This window comes from Rousettus aegyptiacus, unplaced genomic scaffold (genome assembly GCF_014176215.1).
Source record: "Rousettus aegyptiacus isolate mRouAeg1 unplaced genomic scaffold, mRouAeg1.p scaffold_m13_p_2, whole genome shotgun sequence".
Taxonomy (NCBI): domain Eukaryota; kingdom Metazoa; phylum Chordata; class Mammalia; order Chiroptera; family Pteropodidae; genus Rousettus; species Rousettus aegyptiacus.
In genome coordinates, this window is record NW_023416295.1 from 2,615,411 (window position 1) to 2,638,016 (window position 22,606).

General features: G+C 55.3%; 1 protein-coding gene and 1 long non-coding RNA gene across 3 annotated transcripts in view; one reads left to right on the top strand and one right to left on the bottom strand.

Moving 5' to 3' along the window:
* Positions 1 to 22,606, top strand: part of IQCA1 (IQ motif containing with AAA domain 1) — a 110,141-nt gene that overhangs the window by 43,778 nt on the left and 43,757 nt on the right. For both annotated transcript variants that reach the window (XM_036236691.1, XM_036236692.1), the window contains exons 7-9: positions 6,581 to 6,665; positions 13,548 to 13,670; positions 21,179 to 21,254. In XM_036236691.1, the coding sequence (XP_036092584.1) occupies positions 6,581 to 6,665; positions 13,548 to 13,670; positions 21,179 to 21,254 (284 nt within the window). The remainder of the gene's footprint in view (positions 1 to 6,580; positions 6,666 to 13,547; positions 13,671 to 21,178; positions 21,255 to 22,606) is intronic.
* On the bottom strand, positions 18,992 to 19,836 carry LOC107517818. Its single transcript, XR_004955658.1, has 3 exons — positions 19,743 to 19,836; positions 19,486 to 19,664; positions 18,992 to 19,085 (listed from the first exon to the last, which is right to left on the bottom strand). It is a non-coding gene; the product is annotated as an uncharacterized LOC107517818 (long non-coding RNA).

Below are 22,606 nucleotides of genomic sequence, written 5' to 3' on the forward strand. Positions count from 1 at the left end.
AAAAACAAGAGATCTGTATGCTTACTAGAGACCGTAGTCCTCCCCACAAGAGGAAAGGATAATATGAATAGCCTTTCCCCCTAAAAATTAGTGCCATCACATAAATTATTGTTCCTATAATGACATGAAAATAAGAGGAATGAGTATTTTAAAGAGAGCGGCAAAATATATTTTTTTAAATTAATTATACACTAAATATGAAGGGAGACGTGTATGAAGATTTAAGCAGTCTGTAAGTGTTAAAAGGAAGAAATGAAAAAACTGGTCGAGTAAATAGCCAGATACACCCTGTTTCTGGTTAAATGGAAAGATGATACATCTGCTCTAGGTAATATATAGGGATAACACTTTCAATTAAAATCCCAACAGGATTATTTATTGAACTTGAAGACATAATCATTAAAGTCATTAGGATTAAAGTAAGAAAATAAGAACAATAATGGAGAACAAGTGGCATTGTATTTCATTAAAAAAAAAAATAAACGCATGATACTAATATACAGGCACCACCATAGATCAATAAAACAGAGCTGAAGGCCCAGGAACTGGCAAACAGATGGAAGCAAATGTGCATGATGAATAAAGTGAAAAAGTAATAAGAATGAAAAAAAAAATACAGTCGCAGTGAGTAGCCTGCTTACTCGGTAAAGCCAGCAAGTCGTAGAAAGCAGAGTAGAGACTCTGATTCCCCAGAGAGAGGTCACAAGTTTCCAACTATAGGAATAAAAATATTTTCAAAGAAAATGGAACTAATTCCACTGTACAAATTACAAGGTTCACATAATGCTCAAATCCTAAAATAAGACATAAAAGGAAACCAACCAAAAATAAAATTTATTTGTATTATAAATTATTTTGCATTACCATCTTATTTAATTACAAACATAATTCCTATTTGCCATCGCAAACAAAACAATACTGAAACATACAGAAAACGCCCCACCCCCACCCCCGGTCCCACGCCTCCGAGCTGGTCCAGGGGGCCAGCGCCGAGGCTCCACGCACGTCGGAGCATCTCCGCCTGTCCCGTGCCCTCCTCCTCCTCATAGCGCGCCCCGCTCCCCGCCACCCCGCCTGGTCTTCCCCCGCGCGCCCCCGCTGCTCACGGGCAGCGGCCCGGCTCCGTGGGAGCCGGATGTGTTCGTCTGTCTCAGTGCGCATCAGGTGCCCGTGGGGACAGGGAAAGCAGAACGGGGAGTCAGCGCCAGGAGCCGAGCGCCCCAGCGGGGCTTTACCGTGATTACAGAACCGTTCCCCATGGGGTGATCGGTTACAGGTTTTTAATACGGTTTTACGATTTACAGTTTTTGCTATAAATAGTGCATCACGAAACATCTCAGCTCCTCGTCTGGCCGGTCCCCCAGGTGAGGGCGCGACGTGAGCCGTCACGTGCGCGGTTCAGGTCGTGTTTCCCGCAGCCACGCGGCGGGTTCTGTTCTCCGCACTTGTCCCGTTTGCCGGTGCGGACGCCCAGGCGAAGGTTTCCGTGCGGCCCCCGCCTGTTACAGCAATCCGGGGGTGTAGGAGGGCGGGGGCGGGGGGCACGGCACGGGCTGCACGTCAGCCTCATAAATCAGCGCCGCGATGACAGTTCAAAGACACGCACATGGCGTTGGAATTCCGAGTCCGAGCGCAGCTCCGGGACGGCTGCGCTTTGGATGGCGACGCAGAAAAGCAGCCTGTGTGACACTTAATCATTCCGCAGAGAGCGTCGCGTTAAAATGCGTCTTCAGCAGGAAAGACCCTGCGTCCGTGGAAGTGCTTTCCGGGCCACAAAGAGAAACGGGCGGTCATCCCAGAACGGCGCGGCAGTGGCCGGTCCGCCACGCCCGGCGCGCGCGCCCCCGCGAGGCTCGCAGGGAACCTGTTCTATCCGGTCAACAAACTGACTCGGCACCAGATGGCCCGGCAGGACGCCTGCCACACGTGGCGTCTGCGCGAAGCCTCGAAGCCTCGGAGCACGTGAGGGCGCGGCGGGCGGTGCAGAAGGGGGGGCGGGGGGCGCGCAGGATGCGCCGTGCAGAGCGGGGCCGGCTTAGGAGCCAGGGCAGGTGCCGCCCCTCCCCGCGCCGGAGCCGGGGCGCAGGCGCACGTCATTGCGTGGCAGCGGTTTCATTCTGAGCAAGGGGACAGGTGACCGTGGAGCGGGGAAATGGCACGCGTCACGCGTTGTGGCGGGGGCGCGCTGGCGGGGCGCCTGGGGGACCGGGGGATCCCGCAGCGCGCACGCGAGACGGCGGAGGCTCGGAGGGGCGCGAGGCGGCGTGGGCCGGTCTCGGCGGAGTGGGGAGGCGGAACCGGCGGGGTCGCCGCCCACGGCTGGACCGGGTTCCGGCTGAGGGAGGGCTCCAGGGCGAGCCCGGGCTTCCTCCCTCGGGGCAGCGGTGAAGGGGAGGAGGTCTGGGGGAGGCGGGAGCGCGGGTCGGGGTGGGCGCGGGTCGCCAGCGTGAGCCGTGGGAAGCGGAGAGGACAGTGCCTAAAGAGACGGGGCGCGCCAGACGGTGTGTCTTCCACACGGCAGACCTGAGCGTGCCCCAGGTTCACTGTGCACCCCTTTTGGGAGGAGCCGCTGAGGAGCATGGGACCCGAGGTGCCCAGCCCGCCGGCTGTGGTCACGGGGAGCAGTAGTCCCTCCCACCAGCGAAAGCCCGAGGGCCGGTCAGGTCTGGGACGGCCCAGTTGTCCCTGTCGAGATGGCAGTCCCCTCCACCCTCCCCCAGGGGCGTACCCGGGCCGCCGGTGGCACAGCCGCGGGCTGCGGGGAAGGGGGGTCCAGCCCGTCGCCCCGGGACTCCCGCTGCTCTAATGGCGTCGGCCCTAAGCTCAGCGAGGGGCTTCCCGGCAGAGGGCCTGGACGGCCCCCCGGGGTGTCTAGGCACTGCGCTTGGCGAACACACGCCACGCCAAGGCCAGCGGCAGTGAGAGGACAGCCTCTGCCCCTCGGGGCCCCGGGGCCGCGGGGAAGGCGGGCACAGGAGGCCGTGTCTGCGGGCTCGGGGCAGAGGGAGGCCCCAGTGGGTGGCAGCGAGCGAAGCCAGACGCTTCATTTCCGCTTTCAATCCCGTCTGACGCCACATGATCTGAGGTCCTCGGTTACTCCCCTGTAATCCCCAGGGGGGCCGTCACCTGCAGAGCTGCTGTCAGCCCCCCAGTTTGTACCAGAAACTCCATGGAAGCCAAAATGGTATTTCTGCTCGCTCATCTCTGACTACGAGCGTCTTTCCCCGGGGGCTTGACACCTTCTCGGTCCGCCTTGAGCTGCTGGATGGCGAGGAGGGGGGGGGGGAGTGGCCGAGCCGAGTCCCGGGGAGCAGTCCTGGGGGGCAGGCGAGGAAATCCAGAGTGGAATTCCACATCCCTTTTCTCTTGCTGTGCTTTGAGTGGGCCTGTCACAGAGAGAGGGTCCCGGCCAGTGCCAACCCAGGGCGCCCTCAGAACATCCCAAAGCTGGGGTGCAGCTGCTGTGGGAACAGAGGCCCCCCCACCACTGAGGGACAGCGTGAGTGGTGTGAGCACAAAATCGTGTGTGCGCGTGTATGCACACGTGTGTGCGTGCATGTGCATGCATGTCTGTGTGTGTGCATATGTGTGCGTGTCCATGTGTGTGTCTGTGTGTGTCCATGTGCCTACGCACGAGATAAAGAGCTATCAGGTTACACTGTCATTTTCCAGATACAAATTTAAAAATACATCTTTTAAATTTACACCCTACGACAGTTTTTACCTTCCTTAAGGATAAGGCTAATTCAGTTTCAGATTAATGATTTAAACTCATGCAACTAAGAACTAAATATGTTCACTTACCTATTAATAATAAATACTTGTAATATTTTTGCAATAAGTACCACAAAAAACACGTTATTAAATGTCACTACAACAGCCAAGGTGTTCACATAATTGAGAAATCCACCATAAAAACAACACACATAAAGCCTTTTAGTTTTTAGTTCATATTCATTGCTAGGTTTGCTCTGAGTCCTCAAGCCATCCCAGCTATAACGTGGGGAAATAGGATTACGCTGTGGAGTTGCTTCTAAAGGCGGTCGGTCATCCAAGGAGCAGGGCGAGTGGGCGTGGAAGGAAGCGCACTCTGATTTTTAGCTCCGGCGCCCGCATTATCCAAGAACCGGCCGGACCAAGTGATGCACGGGCCAAAGCAGAACATGGCCAGGAAGCCTAAGAAGGTGTGAGATGCGAATCCTGTGGACGAGCCACGTCTGAGGCCAGATACACGCATCGGCCATGTGCTGTGGGTGTGAGTGCATGAGGCGGGGTCAGCATCTTTTAATTTTCAGGTGACTGTCTCCTATTACTGCGTCCAGGATCTAGCTGGTGTTAAATGTTTGTTGATTGACTGTATGAATAAGTGGATGGATAGGTGGATAGATGGAAGGATGGATGGGTGGATAGGTAGGTGGGTGGCTTGATGGATGGACTGATGGGTGGATGGATGAATGGATGGGAAGATGGGAGGATGGGAGGATGGACGGATGGGAAGATGGATGGATGGGTGGATAAATGGACGGGTAGGTGAATGGATGGGTGGACGAATGAATGAGTGTGTGAAGCCACCTGAGGAGCCGCGATAATGGTAGCTCCGTAGACAGAATGGTACCCGTAGTGTGTGGTCTCCCGCCGTCCTCGCTGCTGGTGCATTTGTCCACAGACGCCCCCCCCCCACACACACACACACACACACACACACACACTACGCTGCATTTCGTTCCTTTCAAAGCGACTCTGAGCGGCTGAGTCATGTTCCCACGCAATGAGCCAGCAGGAGAACTTCGAGAAAGCGAGCAGCTTTGTTCAGACGATGATATAACTGCGTTAAGCTCTTTGAAAAGCAGTCGTGTGAAAGAGGAGGAGAGGCAAATTCTGTGTCGTCCCCAGAAGGTGCAGCGAGAACCCGGGAGTCAGGTTGCAGTTGGCCGGGTGGCAGAAAGGACTTCATAGCAGCTGCCAGGGCTGGGAGTGGAGGGGGTGCCCTTGGGGAGGGGGCGCCAACCCCCACTGCCGCACCTAAGCCATGGCTCGGGGACGTGGCCTAGATCAGCAGTCTCAATGAGTGTGTTTGTCACCAGTAAAATTCAAGCTTTCCAGCAAAAATTAAAATTTTAGAAATCTCACAGTCACCTCTACGAGGTTGAGACCTTCCACGACTTAGACTTTTGGTCAGAAGGTTGGCAGGTTGTTGGCGAACGTGCTTTTTAATACGCAGAAACGTGTCAACATTGGCAAGAGCCACTTGACTTAGCGAACCGCTATTTTCCAAATGACCAGGACCTGGTGTTAGAAAACTATGTGTGGGGGAAAGAGCCATTCGACGTGCAGGAGGCACCAGTGAATGGATCTTCGTGTGACGGGGGAGGGAGGCTCGTGGACACGGTCTCGGAGTCCACGGCGCAGCGGTCTTCAGGAAGCCACGCTCGTCGGGCGAGGTGGAGAGTCAGCGGGGAATGGCCGCAGTGCCCCGCAAGGCTAGGAAAACAGTCCCCTTTCTTCAGTTACCCATCCGCGTGAGTCCGGATTTTCTTCCTATGCTTCGACCAAAACAGAGCGAACGCAGACGTGGACGTGAGCATCCAGCTACTCTCCGGTCAGCCAACCCTTACGGAGACTTAAAAGTTACCAAACGATAAGACTGTCCTCGCTAATGTTTTAAGGAAATATAGTGTTCATTAAAAATTATATTTATGTTAACAAATAATGGGTTTATTGTCATTTCTAAATGAATAAAAAATGCATATTTTAGAAATTTCTCAGTTTTAATGCCTAATGCAGTAAATGTCAGCAGCTGTAGCACATAAACAAAGGCTCCTTGTTGTACTGAAAAGTCGCCCTGTGGAGGGTTCTCAAGGCCAGAGGTTTGAGAACCACTGTCGTACATCATTCTCGGCGCGGTCGCCGCCTCTGACCCTCAGATTCTGCTCTTCTGCGGATTAATGGACCTCGCTCGATCATCTTTCCTTTCTAGATGTGGACATCTGTTCCTTTTAGGAATATTAACTACATATTCCTTTGAAATTCCTCAACGTTAAATTTTAAAGCCTGCTTTTTTAAAATGTAGAAGTTTTGTGGTTACAACAAATATATATACTGTTTATAATCCATAAAATATAGGGTCTTAGAAAAACCTAAAGTATCGTGTGTATTTCCTGCACTCTGACTAAATTTGCAATTCTAACAACTCCAGCTTTCTGCTTTGTTTCAAACCCTTGTGTTTATCCTAAATTTTAAACAGAAAGAAATGATTTGTGTTCTCAGCTTCATTCTTAACCCAAGCACGGAGTGTCTCAGTAATTTCAAGAAAAAAGAGACAGAATTTAAGTTGACAATCTGTTTCAAAGGGAGGTGTGTCCGTCTCAAAGTAACAACCACCGGGAGGAAGGAATCTGCTCCGGATGCCTCCAGACCCTTCTGGGGACAGTGCGTCTGTCCCGTGATTGGCAGGGCCTCCCCCGCCCTAATAACCATCACCATCACTCATCTAAATGCGAAGCCGAGCCAGCTACGGGACATGTAACGGAGAGGCCCGCCGTCATTTCTGCTTAATTTGCTTTTTCGTTTTCCTCTTCAGGAACCTAACAGGCACCTTTCCCGACTACCCTGAAGTGGAAGAAGGCGGTTCAGCTATTATTTTTTCTAAGAAGACCCCGCAACAGGTACAAATATGCTTGAGAGATGAAGTGTGAGTGTATCGTAATCACATTTCCTCAAATCTTTGGGAAGTTCATAGTATTATTAGGGCTTGGTTTATGGTCCCACAAGTGCTTACATGAAAATACTTTCATGTTCGTCGGTCAGCGTACATTGAGATTTATTCAACAGAAATTGACCGCGTTGCCCGCCTGGCGGCTCATCGCCGCCGTCGTGGGGAGGAGGCGGACGCGGACAGGACGTAGATGAACGGCCGCGGCCCCGTGCCGGTCAGACTCTGCGTGTAAGCGCGGGCACGGGCCAGATGTCGCCCGCACGGTGCACCGTGCCGACCCCTGCCACAGGCCACCGAGGAAGCCGCCCGCATCCTCGTGTCTGCCGCGTCCACACGGCAGAAAGCAGGCCGCCGCTCTTCAGCCCGCAGGGAGCTGGCGAGGCGACCGGCAGCGCCATGCGGCCGTGCGAAGCGGAACCGAGCTGCGGCCGGGCTCCCCATGACCCCCTCATGGTCAGTCACATGGCTGCCGCTTTTCGGCTGGAAGCGCTCTTTCCCCATCCCTGGCCGAGCCCGAGGCCGAGCCCGAGGTCGGCGTCCGCAGCCCTCCGCCAGCCTCCGGAGCCCTGCCGTCTGTGCGCTCTGCCGTCTGTGCGCTCTGCCCTCCGTGGCCACGTAACGCCCGCCCTCCTGTTCCCCAGGCCCTGCCCGAGGGCCCGTCATTCGACTTCGTGTCCTTTCACTCTTTATGTTTGAGTCTTGTCCCTCCGGTTAATTCGCAGGCACGAGTCGTGTCTTGAAAGTCCATGGCAAGCAGCCGGACACGTGTCGTGTGAGTTCAGAAAGGTGACAGTTTCCTGTCGGTAGAATGCCTAGATCGTCCATGGGAAACACCCGTGAGTAGAGTTAACATCTAGGCAAACTGAAACTGAAAGAGAACCGAGGATGTCTGGTTCGTAGTTAAAATAAAAAGGAGTGACCACAGAGCGGCACGACCTCACGGGACAGATCGTCGGGGAGCCGGGCTGGCAGAGTGGGGGTCGCGGCCCCCCACACGCTGGGCCCGTGGCCGGCTCTGCCCCGCCCCCCAGTGTCTGTTTTATCATCTGCAAATGGAGATCCGAGCGATGCCCACCTCCCTGGACAGGTGTGTCATTAGAGCAGGCGGCACGTGCTCTGAGAACGCGGTGGGCTCGATGACATCTTCCAGAACGCGTTAGCGATCGTCCCGAGTGTCAGGAGGAGGAGGATGAAGGGATGAAGTCGCGGACTAAGCCCGATGGTTCCAATGATGCACCGAAGAGCCAAGTTTATTTTTAAGAAACAAAAATAGTACGAATATTTTTTTATGAAATGAGCAGAATCACATTGATATCATATGCAAAAAAAAAAAAAAAAAGATGGAATACAAATAGAACCACGGGTCAGTCTTCCTGAGGCGTTTCACCGGGAATACCCGGGCGCTCACGCGGGCTCCGCGGTGAGCGCGTGGAACAGCGCCACCAAGCGCCGGAGCGCAAGAACGGCGCACGCGAGCAACTGCGTGAACAACGGTGTGAACGCGCCGCCCTGCGCGACGGGCCCGAAAGCGGAACCCGGGACACTGTGGGTGCTGAGCGGGCGCCTGGATCCAACGTTCGTTCTCGGTATTAAAAAGGAAAACGCCCGGAATGCGTGGATACTCTGTTAACACGGCAAAACGTTTCCGTCTCAGTTCAAAAGCCAACGTCACGCTGAAGGAAATCCACGAGAAACATTTTCACTGATGTCAGGAGAACTACAAAGGTGGCCACCGTCACCGTCATTCGTAGGATCTGTTGAACCCAGTTAGACCGAAGAACATAGCGATATAGAAATTGGAATGGAAGAGGCAAATGTACCACTTTTTGAAGATGCGTTTGATGCTTATAAAAGCAAAGAGAATAAACTGAGAAACTAAACCATGTGAGAAGTCAGATGACAGCGTTACAAAATTAATATTCAGAAAGCAATAGCTTTTGAAGGTACAAAGAGCCACTAGGCAGAAAATAAAAGAGTCCATTCACAACAGCAGCAACAACGCAGAGATAAAATAGCCGGGCATAACTTAATAAATGAGGATTTAATGTGAAGAAAAGTTTAAAACATTCTGAGGGATACAAACAAAAAGACGAAAAAGCGTACCATGTGTTGAGGTAGAAATACCCGGCATCATACATACGTCGGCTCTCTCAAACATCATATTTAAATGTAATGTGATCTAAATAGAAATGCCAACAGCGTTATGTTGGAGCTTGGGGATTGGGCACGGAGCAGGTGACCAACCTGCTTCTAAACTTCAAGTCGAAAATAAGTAACCAAGAATAACCAGTAAAATACTGAAAACAAAGGGTAACGAGTAACCAGCCCAGTTGTTAAAACAACTTATCAAGAGCCCACTGATATGAGCAAAGGATTAGAAGGATGGCAAGAATAGAAAATCGAGACACATACCCAAACACACATAGAAATGTAGTATGTCATAAAGGCGGCATCTTGCCTTTCTTGCGAAGGAAAAAGGACAATATATATGGCATTAGAATAACCATGGTGTCATCTGAAAAAGAAGAAAATTAAATCGCTATCTCTTTACACTTCACCCCAGAATGGTTCCAAATGGATCAGAGATTGAAATGTCAAACAAAACAAAATGACAAAAGGACTCAAAGAAGCCAACGAAGGAATATGTCATAACCTCATGGTGGGAAAGACCTTTCTGCTTCTGTCACACAACCCAGGAGTGATGGAAGAAAAAGTGATAAGCTATACACACACACACACACACACACACACACACACATTTTTAGCCTGCGTGGTAGAACCAACCCAAGTGAAATCAAATGACAGATGAAGCAGTGGGAGATTTATTTGTAATAATATCACAGATAAGAGATCGTTTTTCTAATATGTAAAGAACTCCTACAGCTCTATAAGAAAAAGATCAATAACCCAATCCAAAAAAAAAAAAAAATAGCCAAGGGATATGAACAGACAGTTCTCAGAAAAGAAAATCTAAATGGCTTTGAAACATAATAAAAGATGTTCAGCATATGAAAAGATCATTGACCTCACACATGCAAGAGAAATGGAAATTAAACTACGCTGACAGACAAAGTTGATAAATTGAACCTCATCAAAATTCAAAACTTTTGCACTTCAACAGACACATTAAGAAAATGCAAAGACAAGAACAGACTGGGAGAAGACGTTTCAAAACATGTACCTGATAAAGGACCCGTATCCAGAATGTACCAAGAACCCTTACATCATCTCAGTAACGAAAAGACAAACAGTCCAATCAAAAATTGGCAGACGGCTTGAATAAACAGTTCACGAAGAAAGATATAGGAATAGCTAATGAACACATGAAAAGATACTCCACATCCTTAGTCACTGGGGAGATGAAAATCCACACCACAAAGAGAGAGCATTCCATACCCGCCAGGGGATGGCCGTTATCAAGAAGACGGATGATAACGAGTGTTGAGGATGTGGGGAAAAGGGCCTCCTCGCACGTCGCTGGTGGGAATGCGAAATGGAGCAGCCATTGTGAAACACGAGTTTGTCAGGTTTTCAAAAGTTAAACATAAATTTACCAAGTGAGCCAGCAGTCCACGCTGAGGACTCTGTCCAAGAGAAATGAAAACGCACGCCCATGCCAAAAAAAAATTGGTACGTATGTATTCAGGGCGGCATTACTCACAATAGCCAGAAATTAGAAGCGACATAAATGTCCACCGGCTGGCGAATGGAGAGGTGGAACGTGGCGTTGCCGGGTGAAGGAGTGTCACTCGGCGACGGGTAAAGGGACCGCCGGCATGCCGCCGCGTGGACGGACTGCGTATAATTCCACTTCTGGGAAATGCTCAGGGAAGTGCATCGGTGGAGGCTCGTGCTTGCCGGGAAGGGGGCGAGGAGCGGGGGCACAGTTAATGGGGGTCCGATCGGGATGGTGGAAAGGATCCGAAACTGGTTTATGGTGATGGTCCCACGACTTGGTACATTTACTTTTAAAAAATGGTACCTTTGGAACGTATGATACATAAAATATGGCTCGATAAAATTAAATACATTTAAAAAAAATAAAATAAAGCAGGTGGCGTGCCAGATTCAGCCTTCTGGACCTACGATTTACAAAAAAAAAAAAAAAAAAAAAAGGACAGCTTACTAGACAGGCGGGGTGCACTCCTAAGTTTGGGAGATTTTGCTGTAGTCGAAGAGAATAAGCAAAATAAATTCATTACTGGCATAAAAAAACAAACAGAACAACGACGACGACAGCGTTTTTTCGCCCATGCCGTTGGCGAGCGTGACACGCTCTGTCAGCGAGCGTGCGGGCGAGCGCGCGGTCACCTGGGCGCCCGCAGACGTGTGAGCGGGCGCAGCTCAGCGGAAGACCTGACAAGGTCGTGCACCTGGACGTACAACTCGATCCGGAACTTCTCCTCTGAGGAATTTATCCTGCGGATACGCTCACACACCTGCAAGATGACATCTGCATGAATTTATTCATGGCGGCGTTGTCGGGAATAGCAAAAGACTGATAATTACCTGCATTTCCAGTCGTTGGAGAACGATCAAATAAATTACACGACATCTACGTAGAAATGGACGAGGAAGCTCCTTCTGTACTAAGGAAAGATGGCCAAGGCATGTATCATTTAGGGGAAAAGCGCAGAACAAGAAGAGCATGTACAAAATGCTAACGTTTGTACGAGACGACTGTGAGCTTATGATAGGTACTCGCGTGTGTACACGTGTCCGTGTGTGTGCGCTGTAGTGACGAGCAGGAGCGAAGGAAACTCAGCATGGGTTTAAAGACTCGGCCACTACGTCACATGCCATTTTTCCGGATGAGGTCGGCAAGCGTGGCACAGCAGGGCCGGCGTGCTTTACGTGTGGGGATGTGTGTGCGCACACGTGCAGTTACAGAATCTGTACGGAATGCCTCCAGAAGCACGTCTTAGGTTCTTGGGTTGGCTTTAGAAAGCGTGTCTTGCTGGCTGGCTCACAGCACAGGGAGGAAACGTTTCACGAATGCTCTTTCATGGTTTTTGAATTACGGGCCATGTAAACCTGTTACCCATTCAAAAACCAAATTAATAAACGAAGTTAGGATGTAAACAGTACAGTGGGTTAGGCTTTAAAGATGCACTGAATGGCATGCTCCGCAAATAAAGGTTTTACGTATTGTTTAAAGTCTTCACATTTCCAAAAGTTTCTAAACTTCCAAGAACCCGAACTGCCCGTGCCCCGCACATGCGCAGGAGCTGGGACTGGTTCTGGGGGTCGAGACGAGCCTGTTCCCCTGGGAAAACATTGCTGTTTTGACGAGGAACTTTTAATACTGTCCAAAAACACCATTTTTATTACCAAAAAGTGTACGCAACACTTTCTTGCGTCCCCTCTCACCTTCCCAGCGCCCCATCTCGGAGCTCCCCCCCACCAAAACCTTCCCGAGAGCCTGGGGTGGGGGTGGGGCGGCTGGCTAGGGTGGAGCTGGATGCACGACTGCAGTTCGGTTTGGGTTTTTGTAAAGTCCAGGTGGTGCCCAAATAGCCCTTTGTTCACGAGGAAGCTACGTTTTATAATTTTAGAGGTGTGAGCTTAGTTCCTAAGAATGACGTAGGTGTAAATAGCGAAACTATAACACTAGAAAATGGACTTCAGCATTTTAGTAAATCACAGCAAGACAGCATCAAAGAGACTTGCTCCCTGGAGGGTGATTTTCTCTAATGTACTGGAGGCGGAGTGACGAAGTGACATTAGCCCCTTCGAAGGCCGCGCGCCGTGCTCGCCAGAGGCGCCCACCGCGCTGGCTGGGCGGCCGGCCCTCCCTTCCGCTCCTCTCCGCTTTGACTGCACCTGTGTGTCCTGGAACCACATCTTCTTGCTTAACCGCCTGCGTTTAGTACTGAAGGACGAACCCACACGTTTCGTTTTGCATCGCGCCTCTTCTGCGTTGTGACACTCACCCCGGTTACCACCATCTGTTCGAATCCCAGCTCAGCCGCTTACCAGCCGGGCGTCCTTGACCAGGTCACTGAACGCCGTGCCTCAGCGCCCGCATCGCTTGGCGGCGAGCGAGTTAGTGTTTGTGACACTCTTACGTCCGCGCCTGGTCCAGCCCGGTGCTGTGGGTGGACACGCCGAGGAAACCGAGTCTCAGAGAAGTCGCGTGTCCCGGTGATGAGCGGAGCCTGTGACCTGTCATCACCCTCCCGGCTCCCAGAATCCTTAGCTCTCTGTCACCGCGAGTGAGAGCTCAACAGACAACCGTTGGAGCGAACTGAGTTATGTGGTTTTCTACAGACTTGTACGAATTCTTTAGCGATGCTCATCCTACGCAAACCAGGTGCTTTTTAGAAAATACGTTAAAGTTTAGAGGAATAAATGGGTTTGGGTCACTGTAGGAAATGTAAATTGAACCACAGGTGGAAGAAACCAACTCTGACAAGAGGTGTGTGGTCGTTTATGGAGAAGTGACATTATTTCAGGAGCAGCTGCCACAACCAGCGTTCAGCCAGGAAACGGGTGTGCTCTGCCGGGATCTGAGGACGAGGCGCGGGCACGCCCGGCGCTCGGCCGAGGCCGAGGTGTCGAGGTGTCGAGGGAGCCTCCGCCTCGCCTAGTACATCTCCTGCATCCTCCACCTCTCGCTCCAGCTGCCCTCGGGGACGGACTCGGCTGCTGCCTCCTGCCGAGTCTGCCCAGAGCCCAGAGGCAGAGGGCAGGTGGGACGGCGGGCGTCCCCAGGAGGGGCCAGCCTCGGGGCCTGCGCGGGGCGGAGGGGGGAGACCGGCGCGCACACGCCGCCCAGACGGTCTCGCGAGGGCTCTGATCCAACGCTGCCGCTCTTTCTTTTCTGCACCAGGTCATCGGTGACATTATTGCCAACCAAGAGGAGGAGGAAAAAAGCAAAAGGAAGAAAAATAAGAAAAAGGAAAAGAAAGCCAAAAAAAATAAGGAAAAGAAAAAGACAAAGAATAAAAAGAAGGTAAGGCATTCGGAAGTTCAGAGAGTCGAGTTGTTTGTTTGTTTGTTTGTTTTTCGTTTTGCTTTTTTGCTTTGAGTCAGCGGGATCATCTCCAATTCACTGAGGCATCAGTCATTCGTTTCCTAGAAAACCAAGTTTTTCAGTTTTCTTTTTAGGTTGGTCTACACTCGGTTGCCATCTTTTCCATGATTTACAAAAAGCTGTTTGGATGCGGAGTAGTTTCGACAACTCGTACTTTCCACGTGTGTTCACATACGAGCTCGCTTTGCATTTTCATTCATCGAAACAAATGGTCCCGCTGATCTTTCCTCAAGGGTAGAAATAAAGAGAAATGCTTGGCAAACCAAGCGACCACCGAGCAACCGCGTCTACCGTAGCCGAAGGGCGTCCGTTCGGATTTCTCGCCTGACACTGACGGCTCGGGGTGTTCTCGTGACAGTTCTCGTTTCTCACTGTGCAGAGGAAATCGGAGTTCAGACCGTGTCGCTTCGGGCCAGGCCTCACCTGGTGCGGTGGGGGTGGCGGCGGCAGAGGGTGGAGAGGGGGCAGAGGGGGCGGAGGGGGTTGCGGAGGCAGAGGGGGTGGTGGCGGCTGACGGGGCAGCGGTGGTGGCGGCGGTGGAGGGGCGGGCTCGGCCGGCTTGGCCGGCTCTGGGGTCCTGGGACCTTCACCGGGGGGCGCGTGGAGAGGCGCAGCCCCGGGCGGTTCTTCACTCACAAAAACTCCATCTCTGGGGTCGGAGCTTGGGCCAGACGCTCAGCCTACAATGTGGATGTGTGTTGATTGGTGTTTTTGTGCAAATACCGCTTTGCAGCTGCCCGGCCCCGATCAGAACCAGCTGAGAGGCCGTGGCCGCCGTGCCTCGGTCCGGGGCAGAGACCAGCCCCGGCTCAGGTCGCAGCAGCCGCGACACGTGGGGTCTGGCCGGCGCCCAGACGAGGACCGCGGTGCGGGGGAGCCCAGGGTGCGGGGGAGCCCGGGGTGCGGGGGAGCCCGTGGGGTGGGGGAGCCTGAGGTGCGGGGAGGCCGGGGTGCGGGGGAGCCCGGGGTGCGGGGGAGCCCGGGGTGCGGGGGAGCCCGGGGTGCAGGGGAGCCCGGGGTGCGGGGGAGCCCGGGGTGGGGTCTGGTGCCGCGTCACAGTGAGCGGGCACGCGACAGGCCGGTGGTCACGGAGGACAGTGACGGACAAGGATTCGGGAGCCACGAGTCGGGGGGCGGTGACGGTGGGCCTGAGATGTGACACCCGAAGTCCCCGTAACCGCGGCGGTGATGAAACCAGCGTGTTGTTTAGAATTCACTGGCAGACGCGGCCGCCCAGCGGCGGGGACCGGCCTGCTCTGTGACCAGCCCCCACGGCCCGGCCCTCTTTAGCTGTGCCCACTGCCGCTTGGGGCGCCACCCCTCTGCCGCAGTGGGTGCGGAAGGGCTCACCGGTCACCCCTTCGGGACCCAGATGCCACACCCCAGCCTCCCGCCTGCCACGCTGACCCCTCGCACGAAGTCCCCCCCGAGGCGTCGTTCCAGGTCTGAGGGGCCGGTCCATGCGGGGTCACTCCCCGCACTGCCCCCAGCAGCTGCATCCAAGGATGCCACGTTCGGGGGCAGAGACCCGGCCCGCCGGCCTCGCCGGGACAGCTCTGAGGCGTCCTCCTCGCTCCCGGGCTCCCTGTGGGGTCAGCCGACGGCCCCCTTGCCATGGCATCGCAGTCGGCACCCCCGCGGCCCGGCGCAGCTGCTCCCCACCCCACCCCGCCCCCCACCACCCCATCCCCTGCGGCTGTTCCCAGTAAACCAGGCCCGACCTTTACCTGCCTGCGGCGGGGAGGCCCAACCCACGAGCCACCAGAGCCCGGCTAACCAGCTCCTACCCCAGAAGTTCCAAACGGTTCCCTCCCCCAAAAACAGCTGACTGGACGTAGTCAATTCTTACAACCCTCCTCGTGCTTGGCAAAGCAATTCTGAAGCAGCTCCTAAGAAAAGGGATAATTGCAAGAATTTCAAGTTTATTCTAAGCATCTCTTCCTCTAAATATGCATGAGGGGGCTCGACGCTCCTAAGCGTTCACTTAGTGAAGCTTGTTCCATGAAAATCTGAAATTATCGACTATATAATCTCGTCTTTGTTGAGTGAAGGTGTTTTTTTAACTAGCTATTAGAGAGTCACTTAACAAACAGTTTGGGACAAAAAGCAAATCTGGATCCACCAGCATTTATGAAGTAGCTGCAAATGATGGGGGACGTTCTGCAGAATGATTTAGGGATGAGTTTATTCATGGAAAGGATGGGCCTACGAAGTGGCAATGTGGTTGTGAAAAGAATAAATGGTAAGCGTTAGTAAAACTTGGTATGCTTAAATTACGTCGGCACACTTCGTGGAGATCGGAATACCTTACCATTCACTTGTAAGAGTTGTGTTCTAGAACCAATTCTGAAGTATCTGGAGACATTCCAGAAACCAGCTATTCAAATAAAACACAAAAAAGCAGGGAGAGGGAAAAAACTGGTTTTATTTAACCTGCAGAGATACTGACTCACCCCGAAACCTGGGTCACGTTGCAGAGCTGTGTGACTGTTCTTTGGGTATTTTTATAACACTTGGTCATTTATCAATTGTCAGCCCCATCTATAGTCAGATAACTTAAGAAAGACCTATTAAAAAAAACCTGATAGGCATCTGAACCTCCACTAACCTCTATAAATAGAAAACAGACTTCAAGACATCACTCGTGTGTAAGACCGACAGTCGCGTGAGTTCGTGAGGGTTCCAGGTGACCGTAGACAGCTGGGGGGAGCCGCGGGAGGCGCCCGGAGCGGGAGGGGGTCGGGGCGGGGACGGGGGGCTGCAGCCAGGGTTCCCGGCAGCCTCTGTGCCGAAGAACAGAGACCAATTCAGAGCACAGTGACCTGAGGCCAGGGACACTGTGTGGCGTTGGGGCCTGCGAAGGTCAGAGCAGGTGCAGGATGGCTGGGGGCTGGGCGGGGCCTTCTGTCTTCGGAGGGGAGGGAGGGGTGTCTCTGGGGAGCCGCTCGAGCACATCTGAGATCAGGAGTTGCAGCCTCAGGCCCGCGTTGTGTGGACGGGTTTGGGGACGGCCGGTGGGCGAGGAAGTGGCCGAGGCAGGGAGGCCAGTTAGGCCCTGCGGGAGGTTGGGGGGGAGCCGCAGGTCCCACTGGGGACACGTGTGTGCCCTGTCCGAGCCTCTGGAAGCTTGCGTCCAGCCTCACGGCAGAGTGCGTTTGGAATCAAACATCATTCACAAGGCTGAGAGAGAAGCGAGGGCCTGGGAAAGTGAGGAGGGGGTGGGGACCCCCCGGGGGCGGGAGGGCTGGGCTCCGGGGCAGCAGCGCAGGACCCCGCCTGCCCCGGCTCTCAGAGGCACAGCCGCCCTGTCGTGACTGCCTCCCGCTCCACCTCAGCCCCCTCCCGGGGCCCCTGCCACCTGTGTGGAAGTGTCACGGAGCGACCTGCCCAAAACACCTCCCCGCCCAGAGCCGCGGGGGTGGGGGGGCCCCCCTCGGGCTCCCCATTAGCCGGAGCCTGAGGATTAATGGCCACCCCTGGGGTGTCTTGACATGTCTGCACCTGGAGCTGACGGGAAGGGAGCCTGCGGTGTGAGCGTGCGGGTTTCTGCGTCCTGCGTGGGGACAGAAGTACGAGGAAAAGGCAGGGCCATCGCGGTGGATCTTTGTAACCGTTCACAGCAAGACCATTTTAAAACAAAATAACCGTGGCTAGTGATCTTGCATTCATTCGATCGAAGACCTTTATAAACAATTTAACATTTAAGATGTGAACGTTTTCAATTTCCATCTGGATTTATCTGGAGACCCTCTGTACCAGCGGTCCCCGACCTCTGTGGCACCAGGGACCAGGGTGCCTATGAGCATCTGATGCCTGAGGATCCGAGGCGGGGCTGGGGCGGCAAAGGCGGCGCTGGGGGGCGGCCGCAGACGCAGAGGAGGCTTTGCTGGCTCCCCGCGCCACCCCCCCACCCCAGCCCACCCCCGCGGCTCACCTCCTGCCGTGCGGCCGTGGGGCAAGGGGTCCCCTGCTTTATACAGAGATGCTCAAGGAATGAAAACAGATCAGTGCAAGACTTTTGATCTTCGGTTTGGAGCTAGTAGAAAGGAAAGTATCCAAGCACCACAAACACCTTCAAAGACGAGCTTCTAAAACTTAGTTTTTCATCCATAGGCAAGGTAGTGAACCTCTATCTAAACTTTATATCTTGTGTAAAAATTCACTCAAAATGGACTATGGACTTAAATGTAAAAGTATAGAACCTGTGGCGAAAAACGGAAAAAATGTTCAGGATTAGGGCTAGGCATAGAATTCTCAGACTTGACACCAAAAACACAATCCATGAAAGGAAAGGAAAGGTCGATACACAACTTCATCCGAATAAAAACCCTTTGCTCTGCAAAGACCTGGGGAGCGCGAGAAAAGACAAGCTAGAAACGGGGAGAAAGTCTTTGCAAACCGTCGGTCTGACAAAGGACTGGCTTGCATCGCGAATCCATGCGGGACGCTCAAAATTCAACAGGAAAGAAGGAAATCGGTCTTTCTCCCGGATCTTGGTTTTAAACCCCCTCCGATGTATCAGGAGCCGCGGGCGGAGAGGCCCCCCCGTTCAGAGCGCTTCGTGGTGGCGGAGAGAGCTCGTGACAACGCCGGACGCTTGCCACACGGCGGTGGCCGCCGACGCGGTTTCATTCGCCCCCGAATCGGCCGTGTGGGCCTCACAGACGCTTCGGAAACAAAAACACGGAAGAGGAGTGCTGCGTGCCCCGCTCTTACGACTCCGTTTCTGTGTTATTTCTCAAGCCGTACGTTAAACCGTTTGGAGCTATTATAAATGTGTTTGGCCTGTCCATCACGGGCGAATAGTGGGGAGTCTCTAAATTTACTTCAGCCGTAACGTGCTCAACTTCGTGCTAAATCCTTCTGGAAAGATCCTTGTACCTACGCACGGCGTGATTAGTTCAAAGTGTAAGGTCATCATCTGCGGCGTCACCCAGACACCTCTGTGACCACGGGGAGGGGCATCGCACCGAACCTTTGAGCCATGGTCTGCCGGCCACGTTCTCACGTTATTCAGGGTATTTCGAACCAAAGTTCACACTGCCTCACAGAGATGGGAGTGAGTGTTGTGATTCCCAGCGGCTGTGATCAGGGATAATGTCACCGTCACGGACACATGGTGGGGCGCACGGTGGAGCATTCGGGGGGGGGCACATGGGGGGCTGCGTGGGGGGGCGCACGGCCGGAAGCGCGGCAGGCGTGGGCTGGCGCGGGGGGTTCTCACCATGACCAGCGAGGACTGCACCCTGTCCAGCTCCGTCTCGAAGGAGTCCGAGTGGGGCCTGGCTCCACGTTCCCAACACGCTCCCTACCGGCCGTCCACCTGTGTGTTTCCTGTCCCAGTGGGGAGAGAGCTCACATGACTGGCTGTGGGCCGTGGCCGGCCAGCCCAGTTCCGGGGGGTCAGGCTGCTCCCCGACAAGGGCCTCCCTCTGTTTGGACACTCCCTCGCCACTTGGAGGAGCAGGGAGTGATGGGCGGAGTGGCCAAGAAGTTTCCCCAGAAAGGGACGCGTCCGAGGCGGCCCTGTGGCAGAATGCGGTGGACCTGGGCGACCCCACCAAGGAGAAGATCCAGGAAAATTGTAACTTTGGAGTCAAGAGAGTGAGGAAACCTCCTCATGGAATTGTGCAAGTGAGCAAAATATTAAATGTTTAAAACAGCAACCAAGGAAAGGGATTCGTCTGTAATAAACTTCAAGGGAGAAATATGTCTTTTAGAAAGAAAGCAAAACCTTCCCAGCCTGCTTCAGCGTCCAGCAGAGAGGTGTCTCCCGGAACTGCCCGTCTCGTTAGCTCACGGGGGGCTGCACCCCGTCAAGTCGCAGCGCGTCTGGCATTCACCATCGTTCTCTGCTGTCGGGATCAGATGTCCCCAAATCTGGCCTTACGAGGTTTTGCGCCCCTGGAGAACCTAATATTTATTATAGAAGTAAAGCTGTACAAATAGAGCCATAAATCTCATTTTCTCTTACACGCCTTAAACACTTACTTAGGGACCAGGCGCGGGCTGGTTCCACAGAGGGTACAGATGATCGGCAAGATGGGGCCCTCCTCCTTGGGGGCCCCACAGCCCAAGGGGGCACTGAAGACGTGCACGCGAACCGCCAGTCACCCGTACAGGGAAGCAGACGCCAGCAGGCGTGAGCGGTCCTCACCCGGGGGAGCCCCAACAGCCTCACGGAGGAGGGGACACCTGCCTCCGACGTACAGGGAATTTTCCGCAGAAGAAGGAAGATGGTCACAGAGAGGCACCCCCGCCTGCCCTCCGGCCTGTGCCACGCTCTGGCCAGAGTGACGTCCCCTCAAGCAGATCCATTACGCCGGGCTCCTGCTCGCAAACCAAGTTCGAGCTCCAAAGAGCACGGCTCAGCGGCCTTGCAGGGCCCTGCACGGGACTTCCCGTCGTCCGAACAGAACGTGGCCTGCCCAGCCCAGACGCACACACCCCCTCTGCCGAAAACACCCCCCGCTCCGCTCCCTGGAGCGCCCGGCCCCCCCGTGCAGGCGTGTGCTCACCCCCGCCAGGGACAACCGAGTATCCACAACAGAAACAACAGGGATGGTCAGTAACATGCGGACTAGAAAGTCAAAAGATGCAGGTGTCCTTGGTGAGCCCTGAAGGGAGACCACAACAGTGCCTCCGAGAACACTGGGCCCGTTTAAAATCTCCTTTCTGCCCATGAATGATCTCCTTTCTCCAGGGCCATGCTTCGCCCCACGCCGGTCTCTCCCTCGCTTCCCTCGCAGGTTCTTCTCGGATGACTGGGTCTCCTGGTAGCGCAGATGGGCAGCGGCCAGCCCAGGGGACTGGGTGGAGGGGGCCGCGTCGCAGCGGGCTCTGCGTCCCTGGGGGTCCCGGAAGGTGGGGCGGTCGCTTTGTGCCCCCCGGGGTTCCTGGGTTCAAGGTCTCTCCCCGGGTCGGCAGGGCGGCCGGCCTCGCTGTCTGTGTGCTATGAACACCACGGTCCCGGGCGGGCCCTCTGTGAGGTGGGGGGACAGGCTAGCAGGAGGAAGGAGTGGCCAGGTGTTGGCTCAAGCAGAGAGCCGGCCAGTGGCCGAGCGGCACAGACAGCGGCAGCATCCAGCAGGGTCACGGACCGTGGCGAGGGAGGTGGCGGGACCCAGCCCAGGGCGTGCGGTGCTGCAGGGAGGCGACCGGCAGGGAGCCAGCGTCACGGGCACCTCACGAGCCTGCAGGGGCAGCCAGGTCTCCGGAACCATCCGTGGCCCGGCGGGCGGACACAGCGCACCCCCCGCCCCCATCAGACTGGCCAGCGGGGAACCTGCCCGGGAAGGCGGCGAGGGGCAGGGCAGGGTCTCCGCGCGTTACCATAGAGACAGAAGCCGCGGTGCTGCATCTTTTACAGTCGAGTCTGGACAGGGGCAGCACGCCAGAGACTAACGAGGCGTCGTCCGCTTCCGCAGGAGGAAGACGAGGGGTGGAAGATGTCGCCGAGCGTTTTCCTGCGCACGATCGAGGAGGGGAACAACACATACAAAGGTCAGTGTGGGAGAGCGCGCGCCGACCGAGGCGTCCCCCGTCCGCCCGGCGCGGCCCCGGCCTCTGGTGGGGGGACCAAGCGCCCGCTCCCGAGGCCGCAGACACCTCACGGCGCAGCTCTGCCCGCCTCCATGCTAAAACCCGCGTTCCTTTGGGTGCCTTACGAATTGGTATATAATTTGGTATAAAAAAAAAAAAAAGACCGAGCTGTTAACAGGCTGGGGGCACAGTCTAAACCCCCATCCCGGGGTCTCGCCGCTGAAACGTCACACAGTCCCCTGCTAGGGGCGAACGGGACGCAGGTGGGTCCTGGGCCCTGAAGCTGAGGACGGCCACACGGTTCGCACGGCGGGGTTTCACCTGTCGGCCCGAGGCCCTTCCGTCCGCCGCCCACGCAGTGAGCGCAGCCACAGTCTGGCCTTTCGGGCCCACGTGCAGACCGGCCTTTCAGGCACTCCCACGACGATCTCCTGGATCCCGTGGGTCCCGCTCCCCCTCCGGACGACCCCAGCACAGAACGGCCTCGCTGAGCCCACTTGCTAGCGCCGTTTGGGAACTCCCGAGACTCCGGGGGGTTTCCGAGCCCCGGGGTGGGAGGGCCTCCTCCCCGGCTCCCGTCTGACCCGGCCGGCGCCGGCCCCGCTATTCACGGGGCGCATGTGTTTTAATTTGACGCGCGGTTTCACCCAGTGAACTGAGCCTCATCCTCAGCACGGGTGTCACTACGGGTCACTGCGCTCGTCGCACAAAGCAAGAATGTCCCCGCGCCACCCAGACGCCCACACGCCGCTGGCGACGGCCTCCCGCTCTGCGCGAGACGCCCCACTGAGGGAGGAGCAGAGGGGACAGTGGCATCCAGCGTGCGGCGACGGCTTTAACTGGGGGGAAGGGGGCGGAAGGGGGAATTCTACATTTATCGGGCGCCCGAGACGTGCGAGGCTTCGTGCCCACCACGCCCGCCTCGAGCTCGCAGCAGCCAGCACAGGCGAGCATCTCCGGCGCCCCGTCCGCAGGTGCGGGGGTTCGGCTCCTCGGCCAGCCGCAGTGCAGAGCAACCGCTGTCAAAACACCCTCTGCTCACACATTCATCCGACAGCCATCGACTGTCTCCAGCGAGCCAGGCGCGGCGCTGGCCCGACGCGGGCCGTGGGCGTGCTTGCGCCGGGCCGGGCGGCTCGAGGGAGCTAGGCTGGCGGCGGCAGCCCCCGGGGGCCCGGCTGCGGGTTGCACGATGCACGCGGCGGGGCCCCAGGCCTGGCCCGGGGGCCACCAGCGCTCCAGCGTGCATCTGCGGCGAAGCTCGGCGTGAAGACGCCACGGTGCACTGCGTCGTCTCTGGCCCGCGCGGCCGC